The sequence below is a fragment of the Pogona vitticeps genome, chromosome 1 (assembly GCF_051106095.1).
Source record: "Pogona vitticeps strain Pit_001003342236 chromosome 1, PviZW2.1, whole genome shotgun sequence".
Taxonomy (NCBI): domain Eukaryota; kingdom Metazoa; phylum Chordata; class Lepidosauria; order Squamata; family Agamidae; genus Pogona; species Pogona vitticeps.
The window spans coordinates 36,307,084-36,324,339 of NC_135783.1; the positions used below are offsets into that span (position 1 = coordinate 36,307,084).

The 17,256-nt window shown below is 42.4% G+C and overlaps 1 protein-coding gene across 2 annotated transcripts in view; it reads right to left on the reverse strand.

Moving 5' to 3' along the window:
- The window catches only part of TP53BP2 (tumor protein p53 binding protein 2), a 66,560-nt gene that overhangs the window by 21,013 nt on the left and 28,291 nt on the right, over nt 1–17,256 (reverse strand). For both annotated transcript variants that reach the window (XM_072990815.2, XM_072990817.2), the window contains 6 exons: nt 6,712–6,825; nt 5,535–5,614; nt 4,635–4,736; nt 4,125–4,299; nt 535–716; nt 66–230 (listed from right to left, as the gene is read on the reverse strand). In XM_072990815.2, the coding sequence (XP_072846916.2) occupies nt 66–230; nt 535–716; nt 4,125–4,299; nt 4,635–4,736; nt 5,535–5,614; nt 6,712–6,825 (818 nt within the window). The remainder of the gene's footprint in view (nt 1–65; nt 231–534; nt 717–4,124; nt 4,300–4,634; nt 4,737–5,534; nt 5,615–6,711; nt 6,826–17,256) is intronic.

Here is a 17,256-nt window from a genome sequence, read left to right on the forward strand (position 1 = left end):
TATATTAAATATGCTCCAGTGATAGAACAGTAATTTTGTTTTGTTTCAGGGGCTTTGGTACTTACCGGTACATTTTCTTTTTGCTGCAGCGCAGCCTTCTTCTTCCACAGCCGTTCCCTCAACTCATTAACACGCTTATCCATAACTGCCACCTCTGAGTTGCGTTTGTTTAAGCAGTCCCTCTGTTGCTGCAGCTTGGCATTCTGCTCCTGATTCAGTTTGTTTCTCAACTGAATGAATTCAAGAAAGAAAACCAAGAATTCAGCCCAAATAACATTCAGGGTGGATGCCATCAGTTACTCGACAATTTAAAAAATACGCAAGTTTTGAAAAGGTTGGACAAACAGGCAAACAAGTTCTTTTCACATCATGCCAAGTAGTAAAAAAGACACATAACATCAAAGACACATAATTATTTTGACTGCTGAAGAGAGTGCATAATTTTGGTGTTTTCCAAGAGAGGAGACACCAGATGAGACTTCTTTGCAAGGCACTAAAGCAACCACCCCTTAAGCCACTAAGATTTGCAGTTACCTGCAGCTCTTTGTACAGGCGGTCAAGTTCAGCTACAGCAGACTGGTTGTCATGGTAACCATCAATCCGGCCATTCTTCAGCATCTCCAATTGCCTAGTAAGTTCCTCTACCTTTGACACAGCCAGTACCAGTTCTCGTTGTTTTTGCTGGAACAAACTGTTCATCTGCTCAATCTCCTCCACTGGAGGGGAAGACAAAATACAATAGCTCTAGCTGAGAAATGACCAAATGTTGGCTGCTTCCAAGGCAGCTGTTAAGAGGACAGAAATGCCCTCCAGCTCTAAAGCACAGAGCTCAAAGAAAGCCATTTCATTCTGTCACATGAACAGTACTATGGAGTTACCCACTTCAAATTTGATGAAGGATCTTTATCACAAAAACATTTTCTGTTTGATGGTATTTTTAGTACAATAAGACTGTGATAAATAAAGACAACAACATGTCCTCTGGTGGTTCCTGAAGATACTTAGCTCACATGGCTAAAATGAGAGATATAGAATGGAAGAGAAAAGCAGCCATATATAATCTATGTCTTGAACAAGTCTGAAATATAAGGATCTTTTCTGACACAATTCAATTTTGTTAACTGCTAGACAGTGCCACAGATCGATCTGAAGCAACTCCTTGCTTCATAAGATATGTATAATATGGCACAGGACAAGAAATTAGACACAAAAATTAAAATTTCAAAATATCTTGTTTTGCTTATAACATATTTTTCTTGAAAGTTGAAGAAAGGGCATAACCCCTTTTTGAAACCTGAAGCTGCACCACCTTCTGTGGAGAACATTGTACAGATCATGTTCCATCAGCTGATAAAACCAATGCTACCCTATGTCTCCCTCAGAAGTACACATACTCCCAAGATACTTATCCAATGTTCTTTCCTCTCTTTCTTCCACCTTTCTCTTGCCTATATATATTTTTTCTTTCTTCCATCTTTCCCACCTTTTCTTCCCAGTCACCTTCCTCCCCTCCTCAACATCAGTGAGCAGGCTAAAAAATTTATACCAACTGAGTTGCTGGGTTTGTGGTTTTGTTTTTAACCTCCCATACTTGATCCTGCTCTCACTCCCTAAATGTTAAAGCCTCATCAATATGGATGCATCAGCCGAATGAAGTGTAGCAAAACTATTCCATAGGTATTGTGTAAAGAAAGACCATGAGCCAGGAGGCCCAATGGACTGGGGGTTTCCCATTTCTAGGATAAAAGTTCTAAAAATCTTTCAAGAGTATACTTGCTTTCATGGCATTTTCTCAGTACCTGGGCAGAGTACCATCAACTTGGGTATATAACAAGATCAAGTATATGCTTTGCTCTCAACTTTTTGAATAGAGAAGAAAGAGAATGACACTAAGTTATTTAAATGACAAACTGATCCCAAAATATATCATTTTACTTCTGTTCATTCTCTCTCATGGGGAAGATTCATAAAGCTAATTGTAATTACTAGCTTGAAGTAAAATGAAATATTCTTTTGCCATTGTAAAAAACAAACAAAAAGCAGTTGCTCCTCAATGTGGCAGCACAAGATCATCCTGTACAGCAGCTATAAACAACCTAAAGGAAAAAAAAGTCTGGTATTCCTTGATAGCTAACTAGGATGTTATTCTCTAACATTTAACATAAAACATGGTCAAGAATTATAGCAGCATGAAAGGGCAGCAATGTTATTGTCCTGCACAGCAAATCAATATTCAAAATTATAACTTTGAAACTGGAGAACACAACTGGAGTAACTTCAGAACACTACTGAATTTGGCACAGATGCAACAGACAACCTGCTCTTGCTCTGTGCCAAATTGGGGGAAGTTTGGGCAAAGGGTTTTTTAATTTTTAAAAACTAAAACTGCCCCCCATGCAGAAACAAATGACCTTTAAACATCCACAGATTTAAAACAGATCAAAGAACAAAAGACCAATCTTGCTTATCTTCAAAGAGCATGGTTACCTCCACCCAACTTTTTTTTAATTTAGAAGGAATCTAGGCTGCAAGGGGCCGGAATACTGATCCACAAAAAAGGTCTTTCAAAAGATAAAAAACATTCATACCTGCTGAAAAATAGCCTTGACAATTGCTTTGTGTAAAGGAGTCAGCTTCTGAGATTTTCCCTTGCTTGGTGTCACTTTGAGAAAGATCATGAGCGCAAGAGAGCATTCTGTACACCAGTGTTCCCCAACCTTTTTGTCTCCATGGACTGGTTTAGTGTGCGGGCGGGGGGCATCCGTGCATGTGGGGCAGGGTCGTGGGGGGAGGGGGCATATGTGCGTCTACGCATGCAGGGGGGGCAGGAGATTTGTCTCTGCGGCCTGGTCCTGGCAAAGCCACGGACTGGGACCAGTCCACAGACTGGGGGTTGGAGACCCTTGCTCTACACCAACCTGACTACTGTCATTGGTGTTGCCAACATTCAGGCTGTCTTTTGCTACATAAAGGTTGGCATCCTTTTGTCTGCTGGCAACACAGGGACAATATGGTACAGCAATATTGGGCTATTTCCTGGCATTCTGAACCACAGATATAGAAGCACAATATCCCATTCATAAATTGGAGATTTTTTTAAAGAATTGAATCTACTGCTGTACAGTTACAAATAATTCAAAGATTTACACAACTAACCCTAAATCAGAGAAGAGGGTATCAAGAGGCAAGAATTCTAAATTAGATTACAATTGCTACTCAAAACATATTTAGTTCTAATAGGATATTGTGTTTAATGTTCTCCCAGATTTAAAATATAAAATTGTGAATTTCTTCCAGAAGTGTTTCTTACCAATTTCTTTCTGATGCTACAGACTGCTTCTATTTTTACTGTATAATGCAATATAAGCAGCCCACTATTACTACTGAAAGGGTTTTAAATCTCAGTGAAGTAGCTCCGATATGTTTTTGCCACTAATGGCCACAAATGAGAAAATCTCTTTGGAGCCACTGGCACTACAGAAGAGGAAAGCAATTAAGTTTACATAATGTTTGTTTCTAAGTCATCTTTTGGCCAAGGAAGCAGCACCAAAGTAATATCCAAGTTAAAATAACTCATGTGTTCAGTCATAGCACAAAGACCATATATCAACAGCTGAAAATTAAACATTAATATGTGATTGACAAAAACTAATTTGCCCATGTATTACACACAGAACTCTAAGAATGAGATACAGGTTATGTTATTTACTGTAGCACAAGAAAACACTATGAAACACTGACCAGTTCCAGTGTTAAACATCTGCTGGATCTCACTGCTTCTGCCAGAATGTACAACTTCCTCTCCCTCCTGCAGCCTAATATGCAGCCTGAAAAACTGCCCTAGAGGCTGAGAAACTCTGTAAAAGATCTTTTACTATAGAGTGCTCTAGTAGCATGGGAGAGATGTCCATTGGCACTGGATTCTGAGATATACCACTAGATCTTGGCATATGACTCAATGAACAGGATATGTCAGAGCATAACACAAATACTTTCCAAATACCATATATATATAAACATGAAAACAAATTCCAAAATACAAAAAATGCAACTACTGTATGCTTGTTTCCTACGCAATTATCAAAATAGGAGCATCTGAATGCTAACAACATCTAACAGCTCACCTAGCTTCCCATTACTGAGCCGTTTCTGCTCCACATGTCCTTTCAGTGCCCTCACTTTCTTCAACTTGGCTTCTTGATTTTCAGCAATTTCTTTTAATCGTTTAAGTTTTTCCTGTTCTGCAGCTTGCTGTTGTTGCCGCTGGTCCTGTTGCTTCAGAAATTTTAAACGTTGCTCCTGCAAGTAAATTAACAAAAATACTATGCAAATTGTAGGTTGATTCTGAGCACATATGATTTCTAGAACAGAGAGCTGATATGACATTGACACTAAGGATATCTGAATTCCAATTGCTGCTGTACTGTGGAGTCAATGTGTCTCTCTCCAATTCAAGCAAGGTACAGCTGTCACTCTACAGTAACATAATGGTCTGCCCAAGTAAGCCATGGGCAAAAATCCAATAATTCTAAATGCACTTCTAACATTACAAAATCCACACTTTCAAGAAGTTGAATTTCTCATGATTCTCTCTATTAGTAGTTATTTTTTACAAAAAAATAATTTCAGCAAACCTTGTTTGCTAGCATCTCCTGTTGTGCCTCTATCTGCTGTTGTTGTCGCGATGCCATTTCTTGCAGTTCAGCCAGAGTCATATCCATCCGAGGAGCACTGACCTTTAGTGACCAGAAATATAGTAAAAGGATTACGTTTTGTTAAAACCTACAGAAGAAATTTACCACCTAGTTTCAGAAGCTAAAAAAAAAAAGTTAATTTTCCTTTCTGTCAATTTTGAGGCAATTTTGTAGCATAAACCTTCTGGAACTAAAACATATGCCATCTGGTTGGCTAGGGCTGCTCCCAAACACAACAGCAGGGGTGCACTGTCCTTGTAAAGGGAACTGATCTCAAATTTCTAACTAGGAAAAGCTAGTTGTTTTCCCAGGCTCTATGTAACTTGGGTTTCTTGGTCTAGACTTCTTAATTAACATCTTCTAGGGTAAAGCAGGTTACATGTTTGTAGATTTTTTTTTTAAAATCTCATTATAATCTGACAACTCGTTTTTTTAATCAGTTACCTGTGATATGAAATAACATGAAGCAGGAGAATAACAGTAACTGGTTACAGTAGTACCTTGGTTTGCGAACACCTCAGGTTACGTAATTTTTGGTTTACGAACTGAAATCCATAAGAAATAAAGCCCCGGTTTACTTTTTTTTTCGCACTACGAAAGTATTTTCCCAGGGTGCATTGCACCTATAGAACCACCCCTTTCGTAGCAAAATTGGCGCTTCAATTTGCAAAATTTCCATACTACGTAACATCGTGTAGAACGGATCCGTTTCACAAAATGAGGTACTGCTGTATTACAGTAACACAGAGATTTTGTATTGCACAACAAGATGTTCTGGTCAATAAACAGAAGAAATTATGTTCTTGGTTGTAGTTAAGAGGAACTAACCTAAATACTTACTCCATTTTCTATTCTTCGTTCCCCTGGTATTTTTATACCATTTCTCTTCAAGCTTGGCTCTTGGAGTCTTGGTCCACTCCCTTTGTTAAATATAAAACAAACCCAAAACAGACAGAGAATGTAAAAATATTCAGAGACTGCTTTCAATATAAATGTGATTCTATAAGGTTGTATGGAGGAAGCTGGATGGTTTGCAATTTTGGGCTGGCCATGTCATTGACAAACATTTGTAAGTCAATGTAAGCACAGCTGCAGCCCTGCTTGTGTAGCTACTAAAATGCTGCCTATGCAATAAATGAATTCACCTTGTCTGATATGCAGGGGACAATGAAAGGGAAACAAAACATGGCATCTTCATGGAAAATTAAAGTGGACAAGTTGCAGAATGCAATACTAAGCCAACCAAGTATTTTGCATGAACTCAGCAGAATTAAAGGGAATATTTTTAGCTTCACTACCACATCACCATTTTGAACTGTGATGAGAATTCAAAGGCACATCCTAGCTAACAAAAGCAGCAGAAGACAGAGCAATTACATGCAAACTAGACAACTTTCTTCAGAAAGGTATGAAGTACATCTCATGATCTCATATTTAGGAATGCAAAGTTTAGTAAAAGGACTTCTGTGCTCTGAAAACACTTGTGCTATTGATGTGTTATGGAGCGGGATACTGTAAGCAAGCAAACAGAACAGCCCCTCATTTATTTCCACCCCTCTCCTCACAAAGAAGATGTTTCTGTGGAAAGCCTCATCTATGTGTCCCGGTCTGCTGATGTTCTCCACACATAAGCCAAGATGCAATACTCCTTTTCACAAACTTGCCGTCCATGTGAAGAACACACAGTGAAAACACTGTGTATATTTCAATATGACTCAACAAAGCTAAAGTCTCATTGGGACACAAATCAACAGGACATAATTACAGTATTCACGCTTGACAGTGAATTAGCTCCTCCACAAGCAGATAAAGAGACTTCAGAGAAGTCAACAGTAAGATTGTATCACACAGTCCTAAGTATTTCACCTGTTTGTTTACATCTCAAGTAAGAAATCATGGGTCTTTTGTCATCCACCCAGAGCACAGTGCACTATTCCAGGGTAAAGCAAGTTTCAAGAGTATAGCTGTCATGCTTCATTTCCATACAATGCTCTCACAAGAGTAGCTTATTACTTACCACTTTCCCAATTAGGGGGCCGTTCATGTCGAAGAAAGAACCGAACTTCATTTCTGTGGACTCCATAACGTTGCAAAAGTTCCAACATGCGCTCGTTATCAGCTACAGGACGCTCTGAAAAATACAAAGCTCAATATAGTTTCCTCCATGTACTTTTCAATACTATACTGGCTGGATAACTCAGTGGGTTAGGTTTATGGCTGCAGAGCCAGAGGTTGGGAGTTTAATTCTTCATTGTGTCTCCAGGGAGAAGAACCAGCCTGTGTAGTCATGGGCAAGCTGCACAAGCCCAGGATGCCCCCAGAATAAGGGAATGGTAAAACACTTCTGGGCATGGCATTCTTTGTTTTTGCAGGCTCTCAACATGTGCTACTACTAGTTTCTCTAGATGAGGAAATGAACTACCACAGATGCATTTGATGGGGACATGGGAGAGGGCTTTCTCTTGTCATTGCTCCTGGACTCTGGAGCTCTCTCTCTCACAGAAGGCCAAGCTGGCCACATCTTTGCTATCCTTCCGCAAGCAGATGAACACTTTTTTTCTTCAGGCAGGCTTGCCCTTAGTGACTGGCTGTTTGAGAGTTTTTTTAAAAATGGATTGTTGTGCCTTGTTGCTTGTAAATGTGTTTTTAGTATTGATGTTATTTATCCTTTACATGTGTTTAATTCTTTTCAATATTTATATACATACTGTTTTTAGCTTTAAATATTGTCTTTTTAATTATGTAAGCCATGTCGGGTCTTTTTTAAGGAGAAAGTTATAGCAAAATTATTTTGAATAAATGATTAATAAATAAACAAACTTTCATGGCCTCACTACATCAGAGTACTGCCATCAGTACTGCATTATGAAAAGGATGAAATCATTTAAGAGCCCTGACTCTGATTTTCTCCCACTAGTGCTCTCCACCTTTTCACAAAGTCATCAGTTCTTTTATTTCCCCAAAATGTGCAATGGCAGAAACAAGGAAGTGTTGTTTCAACTCTCATTACCTAAGATCTGTTCCCATATACAGTTGTGCCTCGCTTAGCGATCGCTCCGTTTTACGGTGAAATCGCTTAGCAATGCTGTTTTTGCGATCGCAAAAGCGATTGCTTTGCGATGTTTCCTATGGGGAAATTCGCTTTGCGATGATCGCGGGGAAGCGATCATCACAAAGCCCCCATTTTTGGCCAGCTGATTGGCGGTTCCAAAATGGCCACCAGGGGAAAAATGGCTGCCTGCTGTTTTGCCTCGCTTTAGAGGCACCGAAAATGGCCACCGCAATGGAGGATTTTCGTATACGGTTAGTTTTTAAGCCCATAGGAATGCATTAAATGCGTTTTAATGCATTTCTATAGGCTTTTTAAGACCGCTTAGTGATGTTATCGCTTAGCAGCGATTTTTGCTGCACAGATTAACATCGCTAAGCGAGGCACCACTGTATAAACAGCTACAGGAGGATAGGCACACTGCTACACCTTCAGTGTACCAGTGAGCGAAGCAGAGCACAGGGATTTCCATCCCTGTATCTGTCACACTGTCAAAACTTCCCATGTGCATTGCTAGTGGCTGATACAACAACACCATCACAGATCCTTCAGGATCTGTCAGGTCTGCATGTACAAAAGCCTTTTCTTGATTTCCTATTAAGCCTTTACATGTTCAGCAGCAAATTTCCAATTTCAAATCAGCACTTGAAAGGCAACAAAAACAAATCACTTAGGTATCAGCACCAAATCAGAGGGCAAATTTGAGCAAAATTAACAGCTACCCAAATGATTCTATGGGGTCTACTTATTAGCAGTTTGCACAGTATTGATACTTCATTGTTAAATGTATTGCTTTTCTCCAGTATCAAAGAAAACCTGGCTATCTTAGTCTGAAGGGAACAGAAAAAAACGTTTTGTATCAGCTGCCAAGCTTACCATTAGGTATGAAAAGCTCACTGAAGCTAAACCAATATATTTCTGATAACAGATGTGATACAATCCTAGAAAGATATGTTTCGTCACACAAAATACCATCATCATAAGATCTCATAAACAATCCTGATTTCATTTTTAAAAAGTCTTCCTCACCTGAAAAAAATGTCAAAGCTAGCTTAGGCAGGACTAAAAGTTTAATCTTCATATATTACCAGTAATTCTTTCTTCTCCCAATTCAAAGATAGACTGAAATGTACAAATACTTAATAACACTGGGTTCACAAACACTTAAAATGATACCAAAGAGATTCATGTACAGAGAAAGGGTATCTCACTTGTCAAATACATATTCATTTAATACCAAAAACAGTTAAAGCTTTTTAGCTGAATTCTTTTAATGTGAACTAAAAGCATAAATGAAAATTTCTCTTGCTGCATAGTTTCTGTTTGTTTGTTTGTTTGTTTGTATTGGTGCTGTAGCACCCAGTGCCCTAAGGAAGTTTGCTTTACATTTTACAGGATATTGCCAATGGTCAGGATGTAACATATTATCATCAAACGTAAGAACAAAGGCAATGGGTTATGACATGTAAGTAATTAAGGCAAGTGCAGAAACAATGATGAAAGTCATAAGCAAGTGCTGGTTTAGGAAGATAATAACAGGAGTCTTAATTCAAGGATAAAGACTGAGGTATACAAATACTTCATATTGGTGTACAATTACTTAATGACACCTTCTCTCCATACATTAGTCTTCTTATATGTTAATGTTTCCATTTTGATGCCTATTTATGAATGCTACCTTCAGCAAGATACACAAACGTTATAGTGTCTGAAACACTTGGCTCAAAATAAAAGAAATAGGATGAAAAAGCCTTCTTTTAAAAGAAAAATATCTGCATTCCTGTTGCAACAAGCCAGGAAGGAAATTTTCTGGGGATACTGTCAAAGGAGATTAGGTTTACAGTATAAGCAAGTAGGTCAGTATTACAGAAAAAGCAGCTTCTGTGGTTACTTGTCTAGACAGCTAAACAGCTCATCTTCTAAATCACAAGGGGAAGAAAGTACCTCTATGATTTGGAAAAAGATGGTCTAAAAGAGGCTTATCAGACTGATTTATAGAGGGGTTGACTTAATATTCCAGTAAAAATTAAAGTGATGCCTTTTGTGCTTTGATTCCTACTACATAACAGTCATGATTGCCTATGTGTCATATAAACCACCATTGTCAAGAAGAAAACAAACTGCAGCAACAATAAGGATGAGCTTACCAAACAACTGAAAATCCTATGCTTTAACTTTAGGGTAGATAAAAATCAATGATCTTTTTTTTAAAAGTCAAATTGATTTATGACAATTTAAGTTAAAATATTTTTTAAATTTAAAGCCATCAAAAATCAACTTTTTTGAACTTAAATTCTGGTTTAAACTGTGATTCAAATCAATTTTATTTAAGTCAAATCCACACTGTTCAGCTTCTAAAGCTGCATTGTAAAATATGTGTTTTAGACTGGATAGAATAACCATTGCATCAATATCACAATCTGTTCATCTGTGCCAGTGTGGCAAGCTGACCAAGGTGAGCATACCAGCACAAAACTGTACATCACTATTAGAAAAATCAACAATGCTCAGTGCTACAGAGAATCACTGCCCAAAACAGGATAGTCTAGAAAATAGTCTAGAAAACAGACTATAAGACTGGCTGAACTCTGTGTGGCTTGCAGTAGAATCCAAAGTAATTTTCATCACAGCAACAACAAGATTGCCTTTTCCATAAATTAAGAGTGCTGAAATGAGGAAAGCTTGGGATAACGAAAACTAGATTTTCTTAATTTTTTTTATCTTTGTAAAGGGAATGAGATCTCAATTTAGCTCTGGAACAAAATACAAATTCCAGAAGTCTACAATATGTTCAGAGACTTTCCATTCTTTTACTCATTGTGTATGCATTCTGATCTTGGTAGATCCTATATTCTCGTTATAAAAGAAGATCTGACAAACATGATTTCTGCCTACCTTTGTCCTAAAGCTGCTAGATAAAAAAAAATCAACAGGGTTGAACAATACTCTGCAAAAGTATTAGATAAAGGTCTGTAGCTTACACAAAACAATTAACTGAGGAATACATAATACAACACACTACCATAATTATAATATATCAATGAGACAACAATAGTGTGCAGTTAGATCAATGGGTCATTTAGATTGCATATGAAGTCCTCTGTCCTATATTAGTTTCAAAACTACTGACCAAAATCTTACTGGGATTTTACAGTGAAGCAAACAAAATCATGTTAAGTCACGGCAGATAACTCAAGATAATTAATAAGGTGCAGGTAATATGTCTGGTCACATGTTCAGTTGTGCAACTGTCATGCAAGAAGCACCTCATTAACAGCTGCCACAACTTATGCAGTTTTGTTTCACCGGCATAAAAGCCCTACAGGATTTTGGCCCATGCAGTCCATCTATCATGAATAAATCTAGTAAGACAGCAGCATGTGGGGATGTTGTCTTGACTATGAGTTTGCTTTTCCAAACAATACTTACTGTTACTCTTTTTTCCTGATACTGTACTAAAAATGGGTAAACAAAATGGATGCTTGCTGCTGTAATTTCTGACACTACCAAGAGGATCAGAGGAAAGATTTTAATCAGATGAAGAAAAATGCATGAAGAAAAATGCATATTCGTAGATAATAATTTATGTAGAAGATACAGATATAGATATAAAGTGTCTATGTGCATACGTATATGTATGTGTGTGTATATAAAGTATATACAGTGGGGTCTTGACTTGAGAACTTAATCCGTATTGGAAGGCGGTTCTCAAGTCAAAAATTCTCAGGTCAAATCTGCATTTCCCATAGGAATGCATTGAAAACCATTTGATCCGTATCTGCTCTTTTCCGTCCATAGAAACTAATGGGAAGCTGCTATTCCGCCTTCGACCACTAGAGGGGGATATTTTGTTTCTTTTTTCCTTAGGTCAAGAAAGGTTCCGGGAAGGCAGGGAAAATACAGTCCAGGCAGTACAGTAACAGGCAGTCCGAAGACTGTCTCCCAATCCACTCTCTAAACGCTGGGAGGAGTGAGGAAGCAGACAGGCACCCTTTTCACTGGCCAACATTTAACTGAAAGTTCAAATTTTGCACTTTCCCTGCCTCCCACGTGGGTTTTTTTCAGTTCTTAACTCAAATCTAAGTAAGTAAGTCAAGTCAATATTTTCCTGTGAGAGTGGTTCTTAAGTCAAGACCCCACTGTATACACACACATAAAGAGAATGTGTGTGATACCTTTACTTAATCAATTATTTCAAAAATAAGTGCAAGTAAAACAAAAATACATACATACACAAACAGCAGATGAAAGTACAATAATTTAAAATATTTCAGGTATCAAAAATGTTTTTAAATATCTAGGCAAATTTTAAAGTCTTGGCTAGCATCTCTGAAACAAAATTGGTAACAGCCATTATTTCCCTGCTGGGGGCCATTCAACAACTAGAGTGCCACTACCCCAAAGTCTCTCTTTTCTAGGTGTAAACCTTACCTCTAAGAGAGAGATGGTATTTTGCGAAAGACAAGTTGCATTTCAATTTTTAAATTCTCAAGACTTTGGCACAACCTAGTTACAGAGCCCATTGTTAAAGAATAGATATATGTATTAACAAACAACAGAACAGGAAACCCGAGGATTTTGCAATGCCTTACAGCTAATCTCTATGGAGAAATTAACAGAGCAATTTTTAAGCTATTTATGCACACACCTAAATGCCATTAACACATTCCCAACATAGGTTTTACATCTGCATGACAAGATGTGGAAGAAAAACGCACTTAGTGCCTTGTGTGAAGAGGAGAATTTCAGAATTAACAAGATTTAATCCCAAAAATGCTATCAAATCACTCAAACCTTCTTAATGTAATGACAGTGCCTTAGTTTTATATTAACATGAACTCAAATAAGAACAAAGAAGCACAATTAAAACATTTTATCAACCTGTTATGATCCTTTACTTCACGAACAGGCTGCTTACAGGGTGCACTGCACTAGATCCCCACCCCTACTCCACCACAGCTGTATCTCATATCATCTAAATTTGCTGAAAGAACATGGTGGAATAGTACCGTATTTTTTGCTCCATAAGACGCACTTTTCCCCCCTCCAAAAGGGGGGTAGAAAGTCTGTGCATCTTATGGAGCAAAGGTGGTGACTTCGCCCCCACTGGCCCTGTGGGGGGGAGCGTCGCAAGGGTGTGAGGGAGCCTTCCAGGACCCTTGCGATGCTCCCCCAACCCCCACGGGGCCAGCGCGGGCGAAATCGCCAGCTCCCAGGACCTTTTGAGAGGCTTGAAAACCTCTCAAAAGGTCCTGAAAGGTCGCTATTTCGCCCACACTCGCCCCGTGGGGGGGGGTAGCGTGGAAGGATCTGGAAGGCCCCCTTGGACCCTTGCCATGCTACCCCCACCCCCCCACGGGGCCAGCGCAGGTGAAATCGCCAGCTCCCAGGACCTTTTGAGAGGCTTGAAAACTTCTCAAAAGGTCCTGGAAGGTCGCTATTTCGCCTGCGCTCGCCCCGTGGGGGGGGTGGGGGTAGCGTGGCAAGGGTCTGGAAGGCCCTCTCGGACCCTTGCCACGCTACCCCCACCCTCCACGGGGCCAGCGCAGGCGAAATCGCCAGCTCCCAGGACTTTTTGAGAGGCTTGAAAACCTCTCAAAAGGTCCTGGAAGGTCACTATTTCGCCCGCGCTCGCCCCGTGGGGGGGTGGAGGTAGCATGGCAAGGGTCTGGAAAGCTCCCTCGGACCCTTGCAACGCTACCCCCACAGCCCACGGGGCCAGCGTGGGCGAAATCGCCACCTTCTGGGGCTCTTTTGAAGCTTCCCAAGCCTTAAAAGAGCCCCAGAAGGTGGCAATTTTGCCCCCTCTGACCCCCGGGGGGCAGGGTGAGTCTCTAAAGGGTCCTGGAACACACTCTAGGACCCTTTGGAGGCTCACCCTGTCCCCCCACCAGGCTAGAGGGGGCGAAATTGCCACCTTCTGGGGGCTCTTCTGAAGCTTTCCAAGCCTCAAAAGAGCCCCAGAAGGTGGTGATTTTGCCCCCTCTGGCCTTTGGGGGGGGGCTGGGTGAGCCTCCAAAAGGTCCTAGGTTGCGTTCCATAAGACGGACGTCTCCATAAGGCTCACCAATTTTTAGGAGAAGAAAACAGATTTTTTCCTGTTTTCTTCTCCTAAAAATTTGGTGCGTCTTATGGAGAGGTGCGTCTTATGGAGTGAAAAATACGGTAATTATTTACCAAAAATAAAAGGGGGATATATTTTTAAAATAAAGGCTCCAGGAAATATGCTAGCCAATATCCAATTGATTGTCCCAATTAAAATAAATGTTTGTTCGTTCAGTCATTCAATTTGTATCTCACTCCAGTTAGTGCCAGGTACTACTCTGGATGGATTACAACAGTGATCCCCAAAGTTTTTCCATCTGCAGACTGGCTGATAACGGTGGGGCACCCCCTGCGGACCGGCTGGTGAAGGCAGGGCACCCCCCGCGCTCAGGCGCATGCGCAAACAGCAGCGCAGCATGGCGCTTGTGCAATTTAAGAGCGTGCAAGCCATGCAAGAAGCCCAGCGCAACCCTCACCTGCCAGAGCTTCCCATGCAGGCGACCCGAGCCAAGCAGCCTTTCTGCTGGCTGTCCCCTTGCCCTGCAGCATTTTTCACAAAAGGAGACGGGCTGCCTCTGGCCCCACCACAGGACGCGGAAAGGGGGCTCCGCCTCTCCCACACAGCAGGGAGGCTTGCACAGTGTGCGTGCGCGCTCTCCCACTGAGCGGTCCATCTCCCCCCCATCCCTTTGCCCCTCGCCAGACACACACACACACTCCTCCCGATCCCCTCAGCGCCCCTGCTCTTGCTGATGGCGGCGGCGCTGGCGTGGAGCTGCTGGCCAGGGAGGGCGGAGGGAGGGAGGGGAGCAGAGAGGAGGGAAGGCGAGAGAAGAGCGGCGGCAGCAAGAGGTGGCTCAGGACAAGTGCACAACTGCTGCTGCAGCCCGGAGCCTAAATATACATGCAAGCCAGCAGCAGTCATCCCCCACTCCACCCACCAGGAAGCACCTTCTCCCTGAACCAAAAGCACATGAGCAACAGCAGCAAAGACTGGAGAGGAGAGGGGAAGGGTATCATGCCAGATTGTTTCCTCCATCAGGCTGCTCCTTCCCCTGCCACGACACTTTCTTCTCCCTCCCCGCACGGGGCACTATATCAAAAGGGGCTTGCTTTATCCCAGGATGAGGCAAACCAACCCACCTGCCCCCAAAACATTTAATGCATGGGGGGAGGAGGGAAAACAACCCCCTGAAAGGGGCAAGGGTAAGAGGTCTTCACCTGCACCCTCCTCCTTGCCAAGCCAGCAGAGCTTACCCGTCTATTTCCTCTGGCAGTGGGGCTGGGTCGGAGCAGGGAAAGGAAGGAAAGCAGAGTGGTGCTGCTGGCAATGGTGGTGGGTTTTTGTTTGCTTGTTTGCCTGCTTTTGGCGGGAATCCTGGTGCCCCACAGGAGGGGAGGAGAGAAACAGACTCATTCTCTTTGGTCCTGTCTGTGCTCTCGTGGCTTGTTCACCCAACCCCAGGTTAGGGCTCCAGCAGTAGCTGAAAGTAGCCCCTTCCCTGCCTGTTTTTTCTCGCCTCTCCTCCCCTCCCGGGGGGGGACCCAGATTCCCACCGGGTAGCCGCCTCCATGCAGCAGCCCTTAGCTCTTCCCCACCCCCGGGCTGGCCAGAAGGGTGGGGCAGTGAGCCCTCCTGGTGAGCAGCATTGCCTTCTTGGGAAACTTCTGGCCAGTGGGAGAGGAGCCAAGGGCTGCTGGGTGGGGACGGCTAAGGGCTCGTACCTGGTGGGAGTCTGGATGCCTCAAGGGAGGGGAGGAGAGAAACAGGCAGGCCAAGACGAGCCAAGAAAGGGAAAAGGAAGTGGGGCTCAGGCAGCAGGGGATGCTTTCCCTGCTGGAGAAGGAGGAGGCAAGGGCTGCCGTGAGCGACGGAGCCGCCGCTGCAAGGGTGGGAGCGAGGCTCTGATGGGAGGCCCCGGAAGGTGAGCCACACTAGGGGGATGCGGCGGCAGCGGCCATGGGGAAGCCGCCCTCCTGGAGCCTCGGAAGTGGACGAGCAGCAGCACTCCGTGCGGCCCGGCCTGGCCCACCTTTCCCGCCTGGGAAGAGTCAGCCGGGTAGGTGCGCGCATGCTCCACCCCCCTGCCGCTCACCCTGGGTGGGGCGGCCCCAAGCCTGGTGGCTGGCCGTTGGCACTTCCCAGGCAGCCTGCCGCGCAGCGACTTCCCCATAGGGAAGGGTCGCTGCAGGAACCGTTAGGAGCGCGACACACACCCCCTCCCTGGGGTGGCGGGGGGCAGAGAATTGTGTCCACGGCCCGGTTCCGGCAAGCCCATGGACCAGCACTGGACCGTGGACCGGGGGTTGGGGACCCCTGGGTTACAAGACATGTAATAGAAAACAAAAATAAAAATAGAAATATTAAAAGCAGCAACAATAACCCTAAAAAGCAGATGGCACCAAATAATCAGAGCTGATGGAGGAAGGGGGGAAGGAGGGGGGAAGGAGGTCCTACCTTGGGGTGGCCAGCTGGAAGACCCTTGACGGGGGTGATCTTGTGGGTCAGGCAGATGTCATTAAGGAAAAACAGTCCAACATGGGCCCAAACTATGGAAGGCTTTGTATGTGACTGTCAGAACCTTGAACCTGATCTGAAACACCATGGGCAACCAGCGGAGGTAAGCCAGAACTGATGTGGTCAAATTTGTCTGCACCCACCACCAGTCTGGCAGCCGTATTCTGGACTTACTGAAGTCTCCGGATCAGGCTCAAGGGAAGACCCACATAGAGAACATTGCAATAGACAATCCAGGAGTTGACGAGGGCCTACACCAAAGTCCTGAGGGTGTCCTCATCTAGACAGGGGTGAAGTTGGGCAATTAGCCTAAGCTGGTTAAAGGCTGATCTGTACATGGCTGCAATATGGGACTCCCAAAAAAGAGCCAGGTCCAGAAGAACACCCAAATTACACACTTGGTCCCTAAATTGGAGGGAATACCATCCAGCCTAGGGACCATCCCCCTTAACCTAGGTTTCCTCCCCCGGAGCAAAATCTCAGTTTCAGCCTATTAGCCCTGGTCCATCAGGATAAAGGCATAACACAGTGGTTCTTAAGGTAAACTGAAGCTAGATATAAGGTAAAACAAATATTACTTAATAAACATACATGAGATATGATATTGCTATCGATATGGTAGAAAATGTGGATACACAAATGGCTAAACAATTCTATAAAGAAAATCTGTATAAAACACTTTAGATAACATCTATTATGTGTTAGGAACCTGTTCAGTTATTACTGGTATAAAATACAAAGTTCATCAGTTAAATCACCTAAAAATAATATAAATTTGGAACTGGAATTACTTTTACTAAGTATGTTATTAGAGGATTTTGAGAACACTGTATACTATGAGAGCAATATCATGATAGTAGTCAATATTGTATACTAAAATACACATAAGAATGGTTTAAATGTTTAAAAAATGTATAGATTTTGAAGGGACAACTGAGAAGATACCAAGA